Source organism: Mesoplodon bidens (assembly GCF_964165515.1).
Source record: "Mesoplodon bidens genome assembly, chromosome: 13".
NCBI lineage: Eukaryota > Metazoa > Chordata > Mammalia > Artiodactyla > Ziphiidae > Mesoplodon > Mesoplodon bidens.
In genome coordinates, this window is record NC_138169.1 from 51,925,211 (window position 1) to 51,947,692 (window position 22,482).

The 22,482-nt window shown below is 41.6% G+C and overlaps 1 protein-coding gene across 4 annotated transcripts in view; it reads right to left on the bottom strand.

The window, feature by feature from the left end:
• The window catches only part of TPGS2 (tubulin polyglutamylase complex subunit 2), a 56,399-nt gene that overhangs the window by 31,204 nt on the left and 2,713 nt on the right, over positions 1-22,482 (bottom strand). For all 4 annotated transcript variants that reach the window (XM_081252544.1, XM_081252543.1, XM_081252542.1 and 1 more), the window contains exon 2: positions 8,146-8,225. In XM_081252544.1, the coding sequence (XP_081108670.1) occupies positions 8,146-8,225 (80 nt within the window). The remainder of the gene's footprint in view (positions 1-8,145; positions 8,226-22,482) is intronic.

Sequence of the window (22,482 nt, forward strand, 5' to 3'; positions counted from 1 at the left end):
ATACTCATCAACATATATATATTCAATATAGGAGCACCCAAATACATAAAAAATTACTAACAGACATAAAGCGAGAAATTGATGGGAATACACTCACATCAATGGAAAGATCTTTGAGACAGAAAATCAACAAGGCAACAGAGATCTTAAATGATACAATAGCACAGTTAGACTTAATTGATATTTTCAGGACATTATATCCAAAAAAAGCAGAATACACATTCTTTTCAAGTGCACATGGAATATTCTCTAGGACTGACCACACACTAGGGCACAAAACAAGCCTCAACAAATTTAAGAGTATAGAAACTATTTCAAGCATCTTTTCTGACCACAACAGCATGAAACTAGAAATCAACACAAAAAAAGAAATGACAAAAAACCACAATTACATGGAGACTAAACAACATGCTATTTAAAAACCAATGGGTCAATGATTAATTTAAAGAAGAAATTAAAAAATACCTTGAGGCTAATGACAATGAAAACACAACTATACAAAATCTATGGGATGCAGCAAAAGAAGTTCTTAGAGTGAATTTCATAGCAACACAGGCCTTTAAGAAACAAGAAAAGTCTCAAATAAACAACCTAACCCAACATCTAAAAGAATTAGAAAAAGAAGAACAAAACAAAACCTAAAGTCAGCAGAAGTAAGGAGCTAAAAAAGTTCAGAGAGGAAATAAATAGAGATTAAAAAACAATAGAAAAAAAACTCAATAAGAACCAAGAGCTGGTTCTCCAAAAGGGCAAAGAAAATTGACAAATCTCTGGCCAGGCTCACCAAGAAGAAAAGAGAGAAGACTCAAATGAACAAAATAAGAAATGAAAGAGGAGAAATCACAACTGATACCTCAGAAATACAAAAAACTATAAGCGAACAATTATATATCAATTATATGTACAATTATACATCAACAAATTTGACAACTTAGAAGAAATGGACAACTGTCTAGAAACGTACAGCCTACCAAAACTGAATCAAGAAGAAACAGATAACTTGAACAGACTGATGCTTAGAAGTGAAATAGAATCTGTAATTTAAAAAAAAAAAAAAAAACCTCCCTACAAAAGTCCAGGGCCAGATGGCTTCACAGGCATATTCTACCAAACATACAAGGAAGAACTTATACTGATCCTTCTCAAACTCTTCCAAAAGATTGAAGAGGCAGGAACACTCCCGAAGACATTCTAGGAAGTCACCATGACCCTGATATCAAAACCAGACAAAGACACTACAAGAAAAGAAAATTACAGGCCAGTATCTTTGTAGAATATAGATGCAAAAATTATCAACAAAATATTAGCAAACCCAATCCAACAACACATAAAAAATATCATACACCACAACCAAGTTGGATTCATCCCAGGGTCGCAAGGATGGTTCCAGAAAACACAAATCAATCAATGTGATTTGCGTGTGTTGAACATGCACATGATACACCACATAACAAAAGACAAAAACCACATGATCATCTCAACAGATGAAGAAAAAGCATTTGATAAAATTCAACGTCCATTTATGATAAAAACTCTTACCAAAGTAGGTACAGAGAGAACATATTTCAACATAATACAGTAAGTCCCCAACATATGAATCTTCAAGTTGCGAACTTTCAAAGATGCAAACATGCATTTGCATGTCCAATCACATAAATTTTTCTATTTGAGGAGGCACTGTTAGTTTTTGAGGCACGGGACCCGAACATAGAATGGTACACAAAGGCTGCAAGAGCCATTCAGAATGCAATCCAGTGCTACTGGGCCATCTATGACGAGAAAAAAAAGAGGTACTATCCAGACATCACTGGATCATTTTTTCAAGAAGGTGCATAGAATTGAATCCAGCAAAAAGCCAGAACCTGTGCCATCAACATCAGGTATGAGTGAAACTGCAGCTTGCCCTCGTCTCCTATTGCTGATGATCCTTCAGCTCTACCATCTCCCACCTCCTCTTCCTCCTCCAGTCAGTAACTCTTCTTGCCTGTTCACTCGATGCCAGCCCCATATGCCAGCTGTTGTACTGTACTACTTTACTTTTCAAGGTACTGTAAGATTAAAAATGTTTTCTTTATTTTTTGTGTTTGTTTGTTTTTATGTATGTATTATTTGTGTGAAAAGTATTATAAACCTATTATAGTACAGTACTATATATCTGATTGTGTTAGTTGGGTACCTAGGCTAACTTTGTTGAACTTATGAACAAATTGGACTTACGAACTTGCTCTTGGAACGGAACTTGTTCATATGTAGGGGACTTATTGTAAAAGCTATTTACAACAAACCCACAGCCAATATAATACTCAGTGGTGAAAAGCTGAAAGCTTTCCTGCTAAATTCTGGAACAAGACAAGGATGCTCACTCTCACCACTTCTCTTCAACATAGTATTGGAAATCCTAGCCACAGCAATCAGACAAGAAAAAGAAATAAAAGGTATTCAAATTGGTAGGGAAGAGGTAAAAGTGTCATTATATGCAGATGACACGATACTATATATAGAAAACTCTAAAGGCTCCAAATAAAAACTACTGGAACAGATAAACGAATTCAGCAAGGTAGCAGGATACAAGATTAACATACAGGAATCAGTTGCATTTCTTTACACTAACAATGAAATATCAGAAAGGGAATGTAAACAGTCCCTTTTAAAATCGCATCCAAAAAAAAATAGGAATAAACCTCACCAAGGAGGTGAAAAACTTATATGCTGAGAATTACAAAACACTAGTAAAGGAAACTGAAGATGATTCAAAGAAATGGAAAGGTATCCCATGCTCTTGGATTAGAAGAATTAATATTGTTAAAATGGCCATACCACCCAAAGCAATCTACAGATTCAATGTGATCCCCATCAAATTACCCATGACATTTTTCACAGAACTGGAACAAACAATCCTAAAATTTATGTGGAACCATAAAAGACCCATAATTGCCAAAGCAATCCTAAGGAAAAAGAACAAAGCAGGAGGCATAACCCTCCCAGACTTCAGACAATACTACAAAGCTATAGCAATCAAAACAGCATAGGACTGGCACAAAAACAGACATATGGATCAATGGAACAGAATAGAGAGCCCAGAGATAAACCCGCACACCTGCAGACAATTAATCTTCAACAAAAGAGGCAAGAATATATAATGGGGTAAAGACAGTCTCTTCAGCAAGTGGTGCTGGAAAACTGGGATAGCCAGCCACATGTAAACCAATGATTTTAGAACATAACCTCACACCATACATAAAAATAAACTCAAAATGGCTTAAAGACCTAAAAATATAAGACATGACACCACAAAACTCCTAGAAGAGAATATAGGCAAAACATTCTCTGACATAAATCGTACAAATGTTTTCTTAGGTCAGTCTCCCAAAACAATAGAAATAAAAGCAAAAATAAATAAATGGAACCTAATCAAACTTACAAGCTTTTGCACAGCAAAGGAAACCATAAACAGAATGAAAAGGCAACCTACGGACTGGGAGAAAATATTTGCAAATGATGCGACTGACAGGCCTTAATTTCCAAAATATACAAACAGCTCATACAACTCAATAACAAAAAAAACAAACAACCCAATCGAAAAACGGCCAGAAGACTTAAATAGACATTTCTCCAAAGAAGACATACAGATGGCCAATAGGCACGTGAAAAGCTGCTCAACATCACTAATTATTAGAGAAATGCAAATCAAAACTACAATGAGGTACCACCTCACACTGGTCAGAATGGCCATCATCAAAAAGTCTCCAGGGCTTCCCTCATGGCACAGTGGTTAAGAATCTGCCTGCCAATGCAGGCGACAGGGGTTCAAGCCCTGTTCTGGGAAGATCCCACGTGCCGCGGAGCAACTAAGTCCGTGCGCCATAACTACTGAGCCTGTGCTCTAGAGCCCGTGAGCCACAACTACTGAGCCTGCGTGCCACAGCTACTGAAGCCCATGCGCCTAGAGCCTGTGCTCCACAACAAGACAAACCACCGCAATGAGAAGCCCGCGCACCACAACGAAGAGTAGCCCCACTCGCCGCAACTAGAGAAAGACAGCGTGCAGCGACAAAGACCCAATGCAGCCAAAAATTAAAAAAAAAAAAGTCTACAAATAATAAATGTTGGAGAGGGGGTGGAGAAAAGAGAACCCTCTTACACTGCTGGTGGGAATGTAAATTGGTGCAGCCATTATGGAAAACAGTATGGAGATTCCTCAAAAAATTAAAAATTGAGTTGCCATATGATCCAGCAATCCCACTCCTGGGCATATACGCTGACAAAAATATAATTCAAAAAATACATGCACCCCTATGTTTATAGCAGCATGATTTACAATAGCCAAGACATGGAAACAACCTAAATGTCCACTGACAGATGAATGGATAAAGAAGATGTGGTGTGTATGTGTGTCTCTCTCTCTCTATATATATATAGAGAGACAGACATACACATACATACACACAATGGAATATTACTTGGCCATAAATAATGAAATAATGCCATTTGCAGCAATGTGGATGGACCTAGAGATTATCATATCAGTCAGAAAAAGAAAGACAAATACCATATGGTATCACTTATATGTGGAATCTAAAATACGACACAAATGAACATATCTATGAAACAGAAACAGCCTCACAGACAGAGAACAGACTACCAAGGTGGGAGGCAAGGGGGGAGAGAAGGACTGGGAGTTTGGGATTAGCAGATGTAAACTAGTGTATCTAGGATGGATAAACAACAAGGTCCTACTGTACAGCACAGGGAACTATACTCAATATCCTGTTATAAACCATAATGGAAAAGAATATGAAAAAGAATATAATGTATAACTGAGTCACTTTGCTGTACAGCAGAAATTAACACAACATTGTAAATCAACTATACTTCAGTAAAATTAAAAAAAAATAACACTAATGTCAAACCACTTATTTTATGGATGATGAACAGGGGACACAGAGAAGTTATGATATTTAGCCAAGGGCCTGAGCTGGCACAAGACTCCTACTCTAGGCTGTTTTCCTCACATCAGGGCCTCCATAGCCTTACTATTATCTTATGTCAGTGGGCTTCCCAGAGGGCAGGGCAGAGGCAGTGGGCCTCTTCTTGGAAGGAAAAAATATTATCTGGCTATATAGATGCAGCTGTAGACAGCAGGTTTACCACATGATGGCTGTGCTCTGGCTGGGCCGTCTCCAAGGACACAGTTCTCAAGGGTCAGTCCCCTAGAGAAGGACCAGCTCCTTGGGACCCTCCTGCTCCTCTAGTACAGGTACTTCTGGGAGCAGGCACGAGCCAGAGGGGCCCTGCCTAGCTTGCTCCTATGGAAAGGTGCTCTTCAGTTAACCCTCGGGTGAAGAAGTGGGGTGGGTGAGTTTCAGACCAAAACTTCTGCTCTCCATTGCTTAAGTGACAAAACGGCACATAGTATATTGCCTCTAGTTTGAATGTAAAAAAAAAAAATCATACAGAAACATGTTCTTAAGGTTTATGGGGTTATGAGCCCCTTTCAGAACCTGAAGATCTTTCCACAGAAAAATGTACATACTTCATAAATTAACACATATTTCAAGGAGTCCATGGACCACTTTCCATTCATGGGCTCTTAGGGGGGTTCCTGGACCACTACCCATTACCCACCCTCCACCCATAGCTAAAATTACACTAACAGTGGTTACCTCCTAAGTGATAAGATCCTATAGGACTTTTCATTTTTAAAAATCATTTTTTGTATTTTCCAAATTTTCTATGGTCACCATTTTTTTGTTTAGTATAATCAGAAAAAGTGTTATATAAAAGTACCCATCCAAAACTCCTATCGTCTGTGTTCATATGTTAGCTTTCAAGCACCTCATAGCCCTTCATAAAACTCAGACGTGCCAACTGCTCAAGTGAATTTTTACGTTACTGATCCTAATACTGTTTGTACTGATACTTCAGATATGGCATATTTTACTGTACTTAGGTCTGAGATATTCAAATCTATGTATCTTATTATTGTAAGTGCTTTCACAAAACTTCCCCCAACTGAATATGTCTGAAGAAAATGTTCCATTGGCTATCTCAGTTAGTTAAAAATCTCTTTCTCTCGTGCATGCCCTTTAATTCTTTCTGACTGCTGATGACTATTTACTCAGCTCTACAACTGTATTCTCCTCAATGTCAGTCTAAGCTAAGTGGGAACCCAAAAAAGTTGTCTTGTCCAGGAGGCAGATTAGATCCCAATGACACCGGATGTAGACTCTAGCCCTGAAAAGCAGACATGGAAAGCATACTTCCAATGAATAGCGTAAGTAAAACTGGAACAAATGGGTGAAGTCATCTTAGAGAATTCTAGGGAATATCTGCTATAAGACACAGGAAGAATATGCCTCAGAAATTATCTCAATAAATAAGTGACATAATATGCCACAGCCTTAATGGTGTTCCACCCCAGACAATGCATTCCTGTCCTCTCATTCTCCCATCCAGGTCTATGACTGGGTTTCTAAGCCAGGAATCTCCTCTTCAACAGACAGAAACACCTCAGAATCTTATTCTTAAAAAGAGTCCCGAGGCAGTTCTCCCTAAAGGGCTGACTTAAGCCTGCTAAGGATCAGGAGGGATGTAATCAACAATGTCAACAGGACAGGCTGGCATAGCCACAGCTGCACCAGGACTCATCAGCCAGTAAGAGTTTACCAGATAGACGTTGCTCTGGAATTCCATTTTCTCTCATGCGCTGTGAGTGAAAATGGGAGTGGGAGTTGAGTGAGCCCATGATAAACGCTGAGGTGCTGCGGAGCCGAGGTCATGGAGAGAAACCTTGATTACCAGTTACTGAGATTCCAGTTAAGCTGCTACTGGCTCAGCCCTGGGAGAGTGAGCGCTGTTGGCAGGGACTGAACATGTCCACATACCTGTGGGCTGCTTGGCTGGCTAGGGCAAGGCTGCCATAGTGTCGCCCTCTATAGGAGGGGCAGTCTGCCAGAGCAGAAAGCGCGTGTGCTTAGAGGCAGACAACTGAGTTCACATTCAGGCTCTGCCCCTTGGTAGCTATGTGGCCCAGGACCAATTCTTTGACCTCTCTGACCCTCAGTTCCTTCATCTGTAACACAGAGATATCAGTGCCTATCTTGCAGGATTATTTTGAGGGTTAAATGAAACAACCTATCTGATATGTGTTAGCAGCACTCACTAAATGGCAAGGTAACTTCTTGCCCCCAGTCAAATCCACTTGCTGCTACTCAGCCACAGTGATTTTCCAAAGCAGAAATCTGACTTCTCTACTTAAAACATTTCAGTGGCTCCCCTTTTCTCCCAAGATAAAGAACAAATTCCTGATGATCTACGAAGCCCTGCATGTCCTGGTCCTTGTCAACCTCTCTCCCTTGTTCTCCTGTGCTCTAGCCACATGGACCTTCTTTATGCTCTGGAAACATGTAATCCTTCCTATCTTGAAGCCTTCACACAGGCTAAAAGCCCCTTATTCCCAGATCTCACCTATCTGGTTAACAACTTCTCATAACTTCTTTGGGGAAAACGTTTCTCAACCTCCAGACTAGGTCAGGCCTCCTGACAGTGCTCCCTTTACCTCTCTTTCACAGAACTTGATCTGCTTTGTAATTATATTTGGAATGACTTATACTATGCCTTAGACAGTAAGATCAAGAGGTAAGACACTGTGCTCTTTTTTGATTATCACTGACTCTCCAGGACTCAACATCAAGCACAATGCTTGGCCCATTTTAGGGGCTTAAAACATTTATTGAATAAATGAATGAATGGAAGTTCAGAGGAGGGCTGGAAAGCATTCGCTATTACTCTGGGTAGTATTGATACTTCTCTGCAACATTTAACCACGTTCTTCCCTGCACGCTTATTAATATTTAATTCTTCCTTTCCTTGCTGGATTTCCAGCTTTGTTGTATATACAACTTCAAACGTTCCATTGACTCCGTACGACAGGCTCAGAGGAGCTGCTCTGTGTTGGGGAGATGGCATGGAATGGAAGGGAGTGTTAAATGGCCTGAACAGGAAAAGAGAGAAAGGTGAACTCTACTTTGAAGGTGGCCGTGGCCTGAGATAAGAATAGGTTTCCTGTCCAATCTTTCCTTCTCAGGGGCATTTGAGTTGACCTCCCTTTGTTGGGAGGTGAGGATTCAACAGGGCAACACTTACTTGTTCCCATGAAGAAATCATATGACGTTCAGCAGGCGCCTTTTCTATGATGGTCACCTCTGTCACACCTGGGGATGATTCTGAAAGAGGAAAAAGAGAGTCTGTAGAGTTGCAGTTGGTCCATTCTCACGTATTTCTACACCAGAGGTTGACTAACTCTTGAAGACTGCTCTAGGAATACCAGATCCCTCTGAGGAGCATTTATTACCCCTGTGATAAAAGCAATTGGTCCCTCAAAGGCACTTGGTCCCATAACCTAAGACCATGTAGTCTTCCTGGTAATAATTATGCCAGTATCCTTTCGATGCATCATAAAGTTTCCCTTAAGTTTTCAGAAGGCTCAAATCTTGGGATGCAGCAATAGTCCAATATACCAGCTAAGAATTCTGGACTCCACCTATCCAAGTCTTGTTTTATGCGTTCACTAGTTGTGTAACCTTACATGAGTGCTCATTTCCCTTTGCATTTAGTAAGACAAGAATTACAGGGGCCTCCCTGGTGGCGCAGTGGTTGAGAGTCCGCCTGCCGATGCAGGGGATACGGGTTCGTGCCCCGGTCTGGGAGGATCCCATATGCCGCGGAGCGGCTGGGCCCGTGAGCCATGGCCGCTGGGCCTGCGCGTCCGGAGCCTGTGCTCCGCAACGGGAGAGGCCACAACAGTGAGAGGCCCGCATACCGCAAAAAGAAAAAAAAAAAAAAAAAAAAAAAAAAGAATTACAATAATACTTTCCTTGACAAGCGAAGCAGGGAACCAGAAAGGAAGGTGCTTTGGAAAAGCAAAAAGTACCACATATACAATTTTTTTTCTGCCTTCTGTTCAGTGTTCTTCCTAATATGTTGGGAAGCATGGTACTGTGGTAGAAAACCACTGTGAGCTTCAAGCCATTTGACCTGGGGTGAGTCCTTGCTATCCCCATGATTGGTTAGGATGGAAGACACTGTCTTGTCCCTTCAAGGGTGGTCCTATTTGGCACTGTCCCACGAGAGCCAAGATAGTGACTAATAAATGTCATTATTCAATTTTACAGCAAGGACACTGAGCCTGAGAGGTAAAGCCACAAAGCCAAGCCTCTGACTCCAAGTATGGGTCTAGTTGAGAAATGAAGAGCATGTGCAGAAGTCACTACATGCCCCTTGGCACAGCCCTTTAAAGCACTAATCCTATGCAAATGCAGAGTCTATAGCTTTAATCAGTCTTAGCAACCTACCGCTCCACCTGCAGTGGGACAGAAGAATACAGAATTCCTTGCCAACAGACCAGCTGGTTACATAGGGATGTCATCTGACTACACTCACAGGGCAATCTAGTGTCTAGGGTTGCAAGAGGACACACAGCTAATGTAAGTGCCTGACATTAAGCTTTACTGAGGCATCCATTTCAAATACATCCATCTTGAATAAACAAATTGCCAGCTGTATGACACAGCTACTAACTAAGTAACTAGGTAAGGAACCAGGCCACCCCCACCCATGAAGTTCCCCTTTAGAAAGCCCTGGGTAACTGACCACTTGAGTGGTCACCCACCTTTTCCCTTCTCATGCCCTAATTCTTGCTCTTATGTTTTAAATTCACCAATAAAGAGTGAACCCACAAAACCCCAGACACCAAGTCCTGGGACCCTAATAAAGACAAAGACCCAGCTCTGCTTGCTCACTCCCAGCTACCTGGCTGTGTAGCCCTGGGCATACCATGTATCCTCCAGGACCTGTGCGTAATAAAAAATTTTTTTTCAAAGTTCCCTGACAGTTGTTGCTGAGGTGTATCTTCAATCATAATAAAAACCACAATGGCTGGTCCAGCCACAACATGAGCTCCAGTCCGGGAAATGTCTGTAGAGCTCATCCAAGTAGTACAGACCTAGGTGAGTGCCTCAGGTATTCCTAGCCAACAGCATCACTATCAATAAGCTGAGACAGACTCAACACACCATTCTTCAGTTTATAACAGACCTACGTGGAGGGGCTACAGGCTCAGACAGAATTGCTGTGGTACACTTCAGATGAGAACATTTCACTTTCAACCTTTGAACACCTCCGGGATAGGACAACGGGTCAACATACTGACTTTAAGAACTTTCATATAACAAGTTGCTTAGGAAGTACCCACTGCAGAGACTCCGCTACCCAATACTTCAGCACTGATAAGGAGGAGGTGCTGGGGATGAGGAAGAGAGGGACGCACAATAAACTCCATTTGTATAATGCTCTACTTCTGGGAACTGGTATGAGTTATCTCGTTTACTCTTTCAACAATCGTGTGAAGCAGGCATCGTGACTTTATTTTAAAGATAAGGAAACAGGCTCAGCAATACTAAATAATCTCACAGAACTAAATCTCTGACCACAGCCTCAGATACCAAGCCTAATGCTTTTGCTACCATGTTGCCTTAGTAGCTAATTCCAACATGAAGGGAGGTTTTCCCCTCACCACCAAGCAGTTCTCAGACACCAGCTGGGTGTCCTACAATTCAACACAATCCTGACGCTATCTACCAGGAGAAGGCATCAGATCCCACGGGTTAAGAGCTCAGTCCCACAAAACTGCCCTTACTTCAGATGCTAATTGCAGGTCCAGGGTGTTACCTGGGCTCCTGACAGACTGGCTATAAATCAGGGGTTCCTATGATCCCCTCCTTGGGTTTGATTAGTTTGCTAGAGAAGTCAGGAAACCCCTTTACTCACCAGGTTGCTGGTTTATTATAAAGGATATTACAGATCAACAGGGAGATAAGATACATAGGGCAAGGTCCTGAACAAGGGGGCTTCTGTCCTCGTTGAGTTTGGGGCCTGGCACAGTGGCATGAGGAAGTGTCTGGCTAACCGGTCTGGAAGCTCTCTGCACTCTCCTTTTGGTTTTTTATGGAGGCTTCATTACATAGGCATGCTTGATTAAATAACTGGCCCGTTGGCAAATGACTCAACTTCCAGCCTCTCTCCCCTCCCTGGAAATCAGGTGGGGGAGTGAAAGTTCCAACCCTCTAATCCTGGTTGGTTCCCTTGGGAACCAGCCCCATCTTTAGGTTACCCAAGGACTTTCCAAAAGTCACCTCATTAACATAACAAAAGACACTTTCTTTTCTCCTATCACTTAGGAAATTCGAGGGGTTTTAGGAACTCTGCCTGAAACAGGGATGAGGTCTAAATATATGTTTATTATAAATCATAATACTACAGATAACCAAAACCATCATGAGGATGTTTAGAAAGCAATAGCAATAACAAGTTGTGTTTGGTTTATTAATATGCCACATGAGAAGTAGTATCTGACTAAATATAGCCATCCCTACTCTCCTGCCTTTGTGACCAATGACAAGCACTTGTGAGCTGCCTGGCTGGAATAATCTGTATGGCAGAGTATGAAACGAAATACTGAATGAAGATATGAAGGTCAGGTCTTCAGACACAGCACAGTCTGCTCTAGGTAACTATGACATGCTGCAGATGAAAACTCTCTGAGGCAGCCTACTCCAAAGTTGGGTGCTACCATTTCTTCCTTCACTCCCTGCCCACACCAGTTCCCCAATGAAAGGTGAAGTCTATTTCTCTGCCTCTGTGAAGAGACGTTAACAGGGGTTAGCCTGTGACTGCCTTGACCAATAAAATATGGCGAAGAGACACCATGCAAGTTTTGAACTTCAAGAGGACTGGCAGGTTCCCGTTTCCTCTTTTTGCTCTGGGCCATCACAGACTAAATCCAAGCTACTCTTCTGGACAGAGAGGCCATGCTGAGGAGCACGGAGGGGCCAGACATGTGAGTGCAGAAGCCATCTTGGACTTCCAGCCTAGTTGAGCCATCAGATAATTCCAGCCCCATCTGCTATCTCACTGCATACACCTGAGAGACTCGAAATGAGAAGAGTCCCACCTGGGCCTAGTCAACCCACAGGACTGGGAGAGACAGTAAACTGCTGTTTCAAACCACTGTTTTGGGGTGGTTTGTTACCCAGGAATAAATAACTGGAACAGACTGCCTAGTAGACAACAGTCGCTGAGTCAATAATCCCTGAGGCTGTCACAAACTATGCACAGTTGATATGGGCCTTGAAGGATGACATGGCCGTTCCTGCACATTGGCTTAATTAACACCTCCTGCTCCTTCCAGTGTGCTTTCCTGTATTTTAGAGACTGGCTGGCTAAAGACTACATTTCCCAGATTCCACTGCAGCTAGGCACCCACTGGAGGCCAAGCTTTCTGCAGGGAAACCCACTCCCCTAAAACCTGGAAGGAGGGAATGAACAGGTCAGGTAGAGGAGCAAATGGGGAGACTGGCTCTTTTCACAGTCATCGTTGCAAAGGTATTTTGATCTCATGGGTTTGAGAGTTGTCGTGCGGCAGAAGCAGCAGCAACTTCTCAATTCTGCAGCTTCCTAACCACGCTAGGTGCAGGTACGCCCCACTTAGCATCCCCTTTTCAGTTTGGTTCTCAGCTTAGAATCTGTTCTGCTTGATCTTCCAATGATTTTATGGGCTAATGCCCCTCAATCAAGCCCTTTCTGCCTTAACTAGCTAGAGTGTACTTCTAGCCTTAAACTAGCTGAGTATTCTATGGTCTGCCACCAAGAACCCTGATAGACACAGACAGTGTGCATCTGTAGACTCACTTTCAGGACAAGTGAATGTGTGCAGGTCAGAGGAAGTGGTCATTTATATGATTTAAAAATTGTGGCCACGGAGCCAGACAAAAAGTGTGAGAGGTTTTGGAATCCAAGATATGACACTGAAGGCCTTTAGAGTCAGAAAAGAAAACTTAAGACTACATAAGATTATTCAAAGAGAACAAGTTAACAGTTTATTACACAAATCAAAGAAGTGGGTAAGGAGAATACGTGAAGCCAGGGCTTGAAGGTGAGGCATCTGGAGGGCTGGGGGTGGAGTAGGGTGGACTGCACATAGCCAACCTGAGGTTGGTATCTTTAGAAGGACCAGCTTGTAGGGTTCACCTGTAGCTGGTGCCTCGTAATCTGGCCTTTGCATGTGTTCTACATTGATAAGTCTGTTTTGCCCATTTTTGGCTAAACCAATAAACATTTGCTATCCTTTTGGGAGTCTAAAATTTCCATAGTGTCATGGGCAAAGCTCATTAACAATTCCCAGGAAATAAACATAGAATCTGGATAATAAGGTAAAGTCTAATCTGTCTTATTTCCTTTCGCCTTGGTCTAGTTTCACTTCCTTAGTAGGGTACTGCGTGCAGAGGCTTTGTACCTGGCACTTCAGACCAGAGCTCCTAGTGCAAAGCAGCTGCACCTGACATTTCAGCTTGACTCCACACCAGGTTCAGGTTTTAGGAAGTTCCAAGGGAACAGAATAGTTATCCCCTGGAAGGTTGATTCAAGTTCAGGCTATGCCTTTAGACAACCCAGTGGTTACCACAAAAACCTGTCACACACTAAATCCTGCCACCCTGCTACCCACAGAAACAGGGCCCCTGGAGCATGATCGTATAGAAACCACAGACACAATCTATTCCAGTTGCCCCGACCTAGGAAGTGAGCCTCATCCCAAATGCCAAAGAGGAATGGCTCACAGACGGGAGTAGTTTTATGAGAGGAGAAAAGGCTGGTGGGACATGCAGTAACCTCCCACACCCAAGTCATAGAAGTGAGAAGCTACCCACCCCCATTCCCCCACTAGGACTTCCGCCCAAAAGGTGGAGTTGATAGCCCTCACCTGAGCCCTAGAGCACGGGACAGGGAAAATCTTAAATGTTTACACAGATTCCTGGGTATGTGTATGCCATCCTACCCACACACAGGGCTATCTGGAAGGAACAAGGTATGCTTACTGCAGGGAATAAACAGGTGAAACGTGGCTTAAGCATATTGAAGCTCGTAAAAGGAGTACAGCTTCCAAAAAGGGTGGCAGTGATTCATTGTAGGTCTCACGAAAAGGGAATACAGAGGTAATAAAGGGAAACAAAGCGGGTGCAACTGCCAAAAGGGTGGCCCTAGAACCTGTAACTTGTCAACTACCCCTCATACTTCAAAGGCCAGATCCATCCAATTATTCCCCAATCCACAAAAAGACTGTACAAGATCTACAAAATTAGACAAAGACTGAAAATTGGGCTTCAACAGAGATCTAGGAGGCCATGGGTGGCTAGCTAATGAACATGGTCAATGCTTCTTTTCCCAAACTATAGCTTGTCAAGCGATCAGAGAGGCTCATCAAAAGACTCACTACAGGAAGGAAGCCCTATATAATTGGTTAGTTGAGCTCATGGTAACTCCTGGCATGAAAAGTATAATCAGTCGGATAGATGAGACATGCCCCATCTGCACAATGAACAACCCCCAAAACCAGACCCTCCAGAGGCCCCCAGATAAGGCCCATTCAGGCCAGAGGGACATATCCTGGAGAAGACTGGCAGATTGATTTCACCATCATGCCAAGAGCAATTTCAGGTATCTGGGCAATTTCAGGTATCTCTTGGTGCTAGTAGACACAGTTTCTGAGTGGATAGAAGCATTCCCTGCTAGAACTGAAATGGCAGCTGAAGTGGCTAAGGCATTACTAAAAGATATAATCACCAGGTTCGGGCTCCCAAGATCCCTGCAAAGCAATAATGGTACAGCATTTGTGTCTCAAGTGATGAAGGAGGTAATGAGTGCCCTGGGCATAATATGGACCTTGCACTCAGTCTGGAGACCCCAATCATCAAGGACAGAGATCCAATCAGACCTTGAAACTCAAGGTCCAATCAGCCTTAGCCAAGCTATGTTAGGAAGCTCAAGAATACTGGATTAAGTTGCTTTTGATAGCCCTGCTCTGCATGTGGTTACCCCAAGGGGTAATTAAAGTTAAGTGCACTTGAACTCATGTATGGTAGACCCATTCCCCAAGTCCAAGAGAAGGGACACCTTAGCCCCCTTGAAATGGAACAACTCAAGCATGCCCTCCAGGTAGGAGAAATAATGAAAGCTGTCACAGAAGATGGTGACCAGGTGCTGCCCACACCCACTGACCTGGCCCTCCACCCCTTCTGGCCAGGAGCCTGGGTGAACCTAAAAATCTCAAAAACCAGCAGCTGCAAGATCAGCTCACGGCTAGGTGGAACAGAATCCACTTGGTGACCCTAACCACCCACTCTGCCCTGAAGTTGCAGGGATCACTCCATGGGGACTTGGCACTCAAGGGAAGAGACCCCCGAGCCCCAACCTGCAGAGAGACAACCTGGGGCAATGGCCCCCCTGACTACTCGTGTGATCCTCTCTAAGACCCTAAGCTTTTCTCCTGTAAAACAACGAAAGGATGACCAGGGAGACGCAGCCCTGGCACTGAGCCTTGACATCAGGGCAGACTTGCCCACAGGACAAAGACCAAGATACTTTCAATTTTAGGAAAAATTTGACATGTCACCATTATTCTCTTGTCATTTGACATGTAACCACTGTTCTCTTAGGCCATGTATCTTAAATTGTCTGAAGTCCTTTGTCTCCAAAAGGTTAGACAAATGGTTGCTCAGGGCTACAAACAGGGCCAAGGCCTGGGTACAACCACACAGATCTAAAGGCAGCTGGGGACTTCCACTCCTCCACCCAGGGTGATGACAATGCCTCAAATCAGCAGGAAGTAGTTACAGAAGACAGACCTGCACCCCTCAGCGCCCCTCGAGAATGAGGAGCAGGACAAAAAGCAGGAGAGGGGTTTGTCACCCGCAGAGCTGGAATTAACAATTCCCAGGAAATAAAAAATAGAATCTGGGTAATAAAGTCTAACCTTTTTCTTTTTCCTTTGTGCTTCATCTTGTTTCACTTGTTCATAGGGTACTGTGTGCAGAGGCCTCACACTCACCACCTCAGACCAGAGCTCCTGGTGCAAAATGGCTGTGCAGACACCTCAATGGACTGTGTGCAGCTCTGTGCATAACACCTCAACTCAAGATGGCCTCAGAGGGCCGTGTGCAGAGAGGCTGCGCCTGGCACTGCGATCTGGAGTGCAAACAGCACAGCTGTGCTGCCATGTGAGAACTCCAACCCCTTCCCTCCCCACTGACTAGAACCCTATAAAGCAGACCCACCCACAGCCTGTGAGGGAGAGCTGGACTCTAGAGTGTGAGCTGGCACCTTTCCATTCTTTGACCAAAGAATAAAACTTTCCTTTGCTTCTGAACCAAACTCGGTCTCGTTCTATTGGCTCTAAGGAAACTGGGCAGAAGGACCCTTGTTGGGGCCTAACTCAAAGGGTTGGTAACAACAGCTGTGGCTTGTTGTTTTGCCTACCTGACCAGGTCCCAATAAAATCTCTGGAATCTGAGTCTTAGGCAAGCTTCCCTGGGCAGAAACACTGCACACATACTGCAGCCTTTCATTGCTTAAGGAAGGAGTGTATTCTATGTGACCACTCACAGCAGGGAAAACTGCAGAAGCCTATACATGGCTTCCTCTAGATGCCACCTGATATGTCAAAGGTCAGATTCCCAGGCACCAGCTGACTGATATAATAAACTATAGCTGGGAGTCCTGTCTGCATCCTGTAAGTCCTTCTAGTGAATCACTGAACTTGTGGACAGTTGTGGGACCCCAAAACATATATCCATCTCTTCATTTTTAATATTTCTGAATTAGTTTGCTTTAGTTGTTTTGGGAAACAGCAAAAAGTTGGGTTTTGTAAGCTAAATTTAAAATCTTTTTCTATTACTAGGTGACTTAAGCCCATTCATATTTGTTGCTATGAGGGATATGTCTGGTCTCAGCTTTATCTTAATATTTTATAATTACACGTATTATATTACACATATTTCTTTTTGAGATGGGTATCATTCATTCTTTTCTTTAAAATATTTGGGGGAATGTATCATTTTCTACTGATGCATGATAAATTACCACAAATTAGCAGCTTTAAACAACACCCAGGTCACAGTTCTGTAGCTCAGAAGTCTGGCACAGCATGACTGGATTCTCTGCTGAGCCTGAAATCCATAAGCCAGGTGCACTGACTGCTCAGGTGTCAGCTGTTCTGTTTTCACCTGGTGCTCCAGGTCATCTTCCATTCCTGTTACTGGCAGAATTCAACTCCTTGTGGTTGTAGCAATGAAGTCTCCATTCCTTGCTTGCTGTCACCTGGGGCCACTCTCAGCTGTATTCTTTCCCATGTGTTCCCATCCACCTTCAAGGCAGCAACAGCATAACAAATCTTTCATGTTTCAAATCTCTTTGACTCCTCCTTCTGTTAACAGCATGTTGTAAAGGGCTCAAGTGATTAGATTAGGCTCACCTGGATAATCTCCCTTTTGCCATTTAACACAACAAATCACAGGTGTTATATCTCATCAGTTTCACAGTCCTGGTGCAGGAAATCTTGGAGGGCTGTTTTTAGGATTCCTTTTTATTTAAAAAAAAAAGCCTTATTGAGATATAACTCACATACCATAAAGTTCACCCTTTTAAAGTATATATTTCAGTGGTTTTTAGTATATTCAGAGTTATGCGCCCTTTCCTGAAAAAGTAACCTTGCACCATTTCCCATTTCCAGCATCCTCTGGCAATCACTAATTTACTTTAAGTCTCTATAGATTTGCCTACCATAGATCATATAAATGAAATCACACAACACATGGGTTTCATAACTCTTCTTTCATTTAGTTTTCAAGGTTCATCCATATTGTAGCATGTATCAGTACTTTACTCCTTACTATTGCCAACATTTTCTATTGTATAGATATACCACATTTTTTAGACCCAATCATCAGTTGATGGACATTTGGACTGTTTCTACTTTATTACAAATAATGCTTCTAAGAACATTTGTGTACCTATTTTTGCATGTAAATGTTTTCATTTCTCTTGGGTATATAACCAGAAGTGGAATTGCTAGGTCATATGGTCACTTGAGGAAGTGGCAAACTGTTTTCCAAAGTGACAGTGCCATTTTACATTCCCACCTGTGGTGTATGTGTGTTCCAGTTTCTCCATTTCCTTGCCAACACTTAGGTCAGTCTTTCTGATTATGGGCATCCTAGTGGGTGTGAAGTGGTATTTCACTGTGGTTTTGATTTGAATTTCCTTAATGATAAATGATGACCATCTTTACACGTGCTTATTGGCCTTTGTATATCTTCCTTGGACAAATGTTTATCTATTCAGATCCTTTTAAATTGGGTTATTTGACTTCTTTTGTTGAATTGTATGAGTTCTTTATAGATTCCACCCATAAGTCCCTCATTGTATATGTGATTTGCAGAAAGTCTCTCCTTTTCTGTGGATGTCTTTTCACTTTCTTGATGGTATCCTTAAAAGCACAAACATCTTTAATTTTGATGAAGTCCAATTTAACTATTTTTTTGTTTGTTTGTTTCTTGTACTTTAGGTATCAGATCTAAGAATCTATTGCCTAATCCAAAGTCATTAAAAATGAATCCAAGGTCTAGGGCTTCCCTGGTGGCGCAGTGGTTGAGAGTCCGCCTGCTGATGCAAGGGACACGAGTTCATGCCCTGGTCCGGGAAGATCCCACATGCCGCGGAGCGGCTGGGCCCGTGAGCCATGGCCGCTGAGCCTGCGCGTCCGGAGCCTGTGCTCCGCAACGGGAGAGGCCACAACAGTGAGAGGCCTGCGTAACGCAAAAAAAAAAAAAAAAAAAAAAAAAAAAAAAAAAAGAATCCAAGGTCTATGTTTTAGTGCTTACATTTATATCTAAGATCCATTTTGAGTTAATTTTTGTATTTGAATTGAGGTAAGAGTCCAACTTCATTCTTTTGCATGTGGCTATCCAGTTGTCACAAAACAATTTGTTGGCAAGATTGTTTTTCCCCCACTGAGTTGTACAGACATCCTTGTTGAAAATCAGTGGACCATATATGTGTTAGTTTAGTTTTGGAGTCTCAATCCTATTCCATTGATCTATATTTCTATCTTTATGCCAGTGCCACAGTGAAGACTATTGTAGCTTTGGAGTAAATTTTTTTATCATAGTAAAATATACATGAAATTTGCCATATTAACTATTTTGAAGTGTACAGTTAAGTACACTCACATTGTTGTGCAACTATTACCACTATTCATCTGAACATTTTCATTATCCCAAGTGTAGTAAATTTTCAAATAGTGGAGTTTAAGTCCTCTAACTTTTGTTCCTCTTTTCCAAGATTGTTTTGGCTATTCTGGGTGTCCTTCATTTCCATATTAATTTTAGGACTGGGTTATTTGTCAATTTCTGCAAAAGAAGCAGCTGACATTTTCATAGGGATTGTAGATTTAGATCACTTTGGGGAGTATGGGATTCTAACAGTATTAAGACTTCCAAACCATAAATGTGAGATGTCTTCCAATTTATTTAGGTGTTCTTTAATTTCTTTATATGTGTTGTAGTTTTCAGTCTACAAGTCATGCACTTCTTTTAGTGTGCTCGTTTACTGCTTACTTCTGTTAATTTAACTTTTTACTAAGTATTTTACTGTTTTGACCCAATTGTAAATTGAATTGTTTCTGTAATTTTATTTTTGGATTGTTCATTGCTAATGTGTAGGGTTTTTTCCCTTTTTTTGGTGGATTTCTTAGGACTTTTTTAATATACAAGAGCATGTTATCTGCAAATAGCTCTTTACTTCTTTCTTTCCCAATGTATGTCTTTATTTCATTTTCTTGTCTAATTGTTCTGACTAGAATCTCCAGTAAAATGCTGAATAGAAGTTGTAAGAGGGGAGTTCTTGTGCAAAAAAGAGTGAACACAGCATGCCTGAGACTGCAATATTTAGAAAGGCCTGCTTGTAAGGTTGGTTCTTGGCTGGCATCTGGGAACTTGGATTTCAGGAGGGTTCCCACCACTGCCTGGTAAGAATGGCTCACTTTATTTAAAAAAAAAAAAAAAAAAAAAAAGAATGGCTCATTGTACCTACCTGTTGTTACAATATGGTTTATGCTGAACACAAGCTTTCTGCTGGGAGTCTCAAATTTGGTACATACTAGGTAGAGGATGTCTGAATGATGGATTTCCAATAAAAGGTCTGGACTTCTGGGCTCAAATAAGCTTCCCTAGTAGACATTTCAGATGTGTTGTCACACGTTGCTGGAACAATTGTGTCCCATGTGATTTCACTGAGAGAGGATTCTTGAAAACTTACATCTGGTTTCCTTGATTTCCCCACATGCACCTTTCCCTTTGCTTCTGCTGTAATAAATCACAACATGACTGTCTCCCAAGTCCTGTAATGCTCCTAATGAACTGTCGAACCTGGTGTGGTGCTGGGGATCCCATGAATATTTGTCTTGTTCCTGATTTTAATGGGAAATCATACAGTTTTTCACCATTGAGCATAATGTTAGCCGTGGATTTCTCATAGATGCCCTTTATCAGGTTGAGGAAGTTTGATTTCTGTTTTTATGATTTCCCTCTGTCCCACAGTTTGGGTGTGTTCTATCATCAGAGAACACACTTTGTATGATATCAATCCTTTAAAATTCATTTCAGCTTGTCAAACATATGGTTTATTCTTGAGGTTACTCCATGTATACTTGAGAAGAATTTTTATTCTACTCTTTTTGGGTAAAGTGTTCTATGGATGTCTGTTAGGTATAGTCAATTTACAGTGTTGCTTAAGTTTACTGTTTCCTTGTTGACTTTCTGCTTAGGTGTTTTATCCATTGTTATAAGTAGGGCGTTTAAGTCTCAAACTATTATTGTTGAATTGTCTACTTCTCCGTTCAAGTCTGTCAGTTTTTGCTTCATGTATTTTGGGCCTTTGTAGGTGCACATAGATTATAATTGTTTTGCCTTTCTGAGCATTGACACCTATTATCATTATGAACTGTCCTCCTTTGTTTCTAATAATGAACTTTGTTTTAAAGATTATTTTGCCTGGTATTAGTATAGCCACTCAATCTCTACTTTGGGTTCTATTTGCATGGTATATGTTTCTCCCATCTTTTCACTTTTAACCTATTTGTGTCTTTAAATACAAAATGTGTCTCTTGTAGACTGGGTATATTTGAATCATGTTTTTGTTTTTCTAAAATCTTATGTCAATTTCTGCCTTCTCATGGGAGTGTCTAGTTTATTTATATTAAATGCAGCTACTGATAAGGTAGGATTTATTTCTGCCATTATGCTATTTCCTTCTGAGTCCTCACCAGCAGTATTCTCCATATTGTCATAGTCCAGATTTCTATTACAGCCTTTTCATGGTGATTTAGACTTTCTCTATCAAGTTCCTGAAAGTTCCTCCAGCCTCCACCCACTTCCCAGTTCCAAAGACACTTCCATATAGGTATATGTTACAGCAGCACCCACTTCCAGGTAATAAAATATGCACTAGTTTTCTGTGCTGCATAACAAATTACCACACTTAGCAGTGGTAGGACTGATGATCCTGTTCTCTTGATGACCATGAGCTAGGAGGCTGCTCTCAGCTCCTAGAAGCCACTAGCAGTTCCTTGCTATTGGTCCTCTCCTAGGACCTCTCACAACATGGCAGCTTAGTTTTTCAAAGCCAGGAGGAAATCTGTCTGACTTCTATACCCTCTTTTAGAATGCTCACCTGATTAGGTCAGGCCTACCTAGGATAAGGTCCCTTTTAAGTCAAAGTCAACTGATTAGGTACTTCAATTACATACACCAAAAAATCTCTGCCTTTGTCATATAATGTAACCTAAGCCATAGAATGACATTCATCATCTTCACAGGTCCTGCCCATTTTCAAGAGTAAAGTGTTATACACAGGTAGGTGGCATTGGAGGTCATCTAAGAAATCTGCCCACCAGTTACATTGTACTTATACCCTTTCAAATGCCCTTTTAATTTGTCATAATAGATAACAACTGGTACAACATTCCTTCACTCTCCTCCCACCTTTGTTTTAGTCTTACATGTATGTATTTATGTATGTTCATGTGTATGTGTCTGTATGAAAATGATGCTCAGCATCAGTCTTTTTGCTGAAGGTTTCCCAAGCTATATTTGATTTGATGAAATCCATCCTCCAGTAGATTCCTCAGGAAGGGTTCATGGGTGTAGAATTCCCTAAGTTCTTTTATTTTAAAGACAGTTTGGCTAGATATTATATCCTTGGTTCACACTTTCTTTCATTGAATTTTCTATACTTGTTCATGTATTTTAATTTTGTTTGGAGTTTAGACTTACCATTTTCTTCAGCTTCACAGTTGTTTTTTGGTAAGAGTTTTCCTCAGTTGTCTGTTTGACATTTTATTTCCTGATTTCAGCATTAGTTCTCTATAGGTTTTACTTTTATCTCCTTCATTTTGCATTATTGTGCTGTTTAAAAAGATTTCTAGGTTAGTGACTCTAGTTTCTGTTGATTTTTGCAACTAGCCTCTTCATGGGTCTGTCTGCTTGTTACAGAGCCTTCTAGTAGTGAGGGAGTGTGGCAGGAACAATTAGGGTC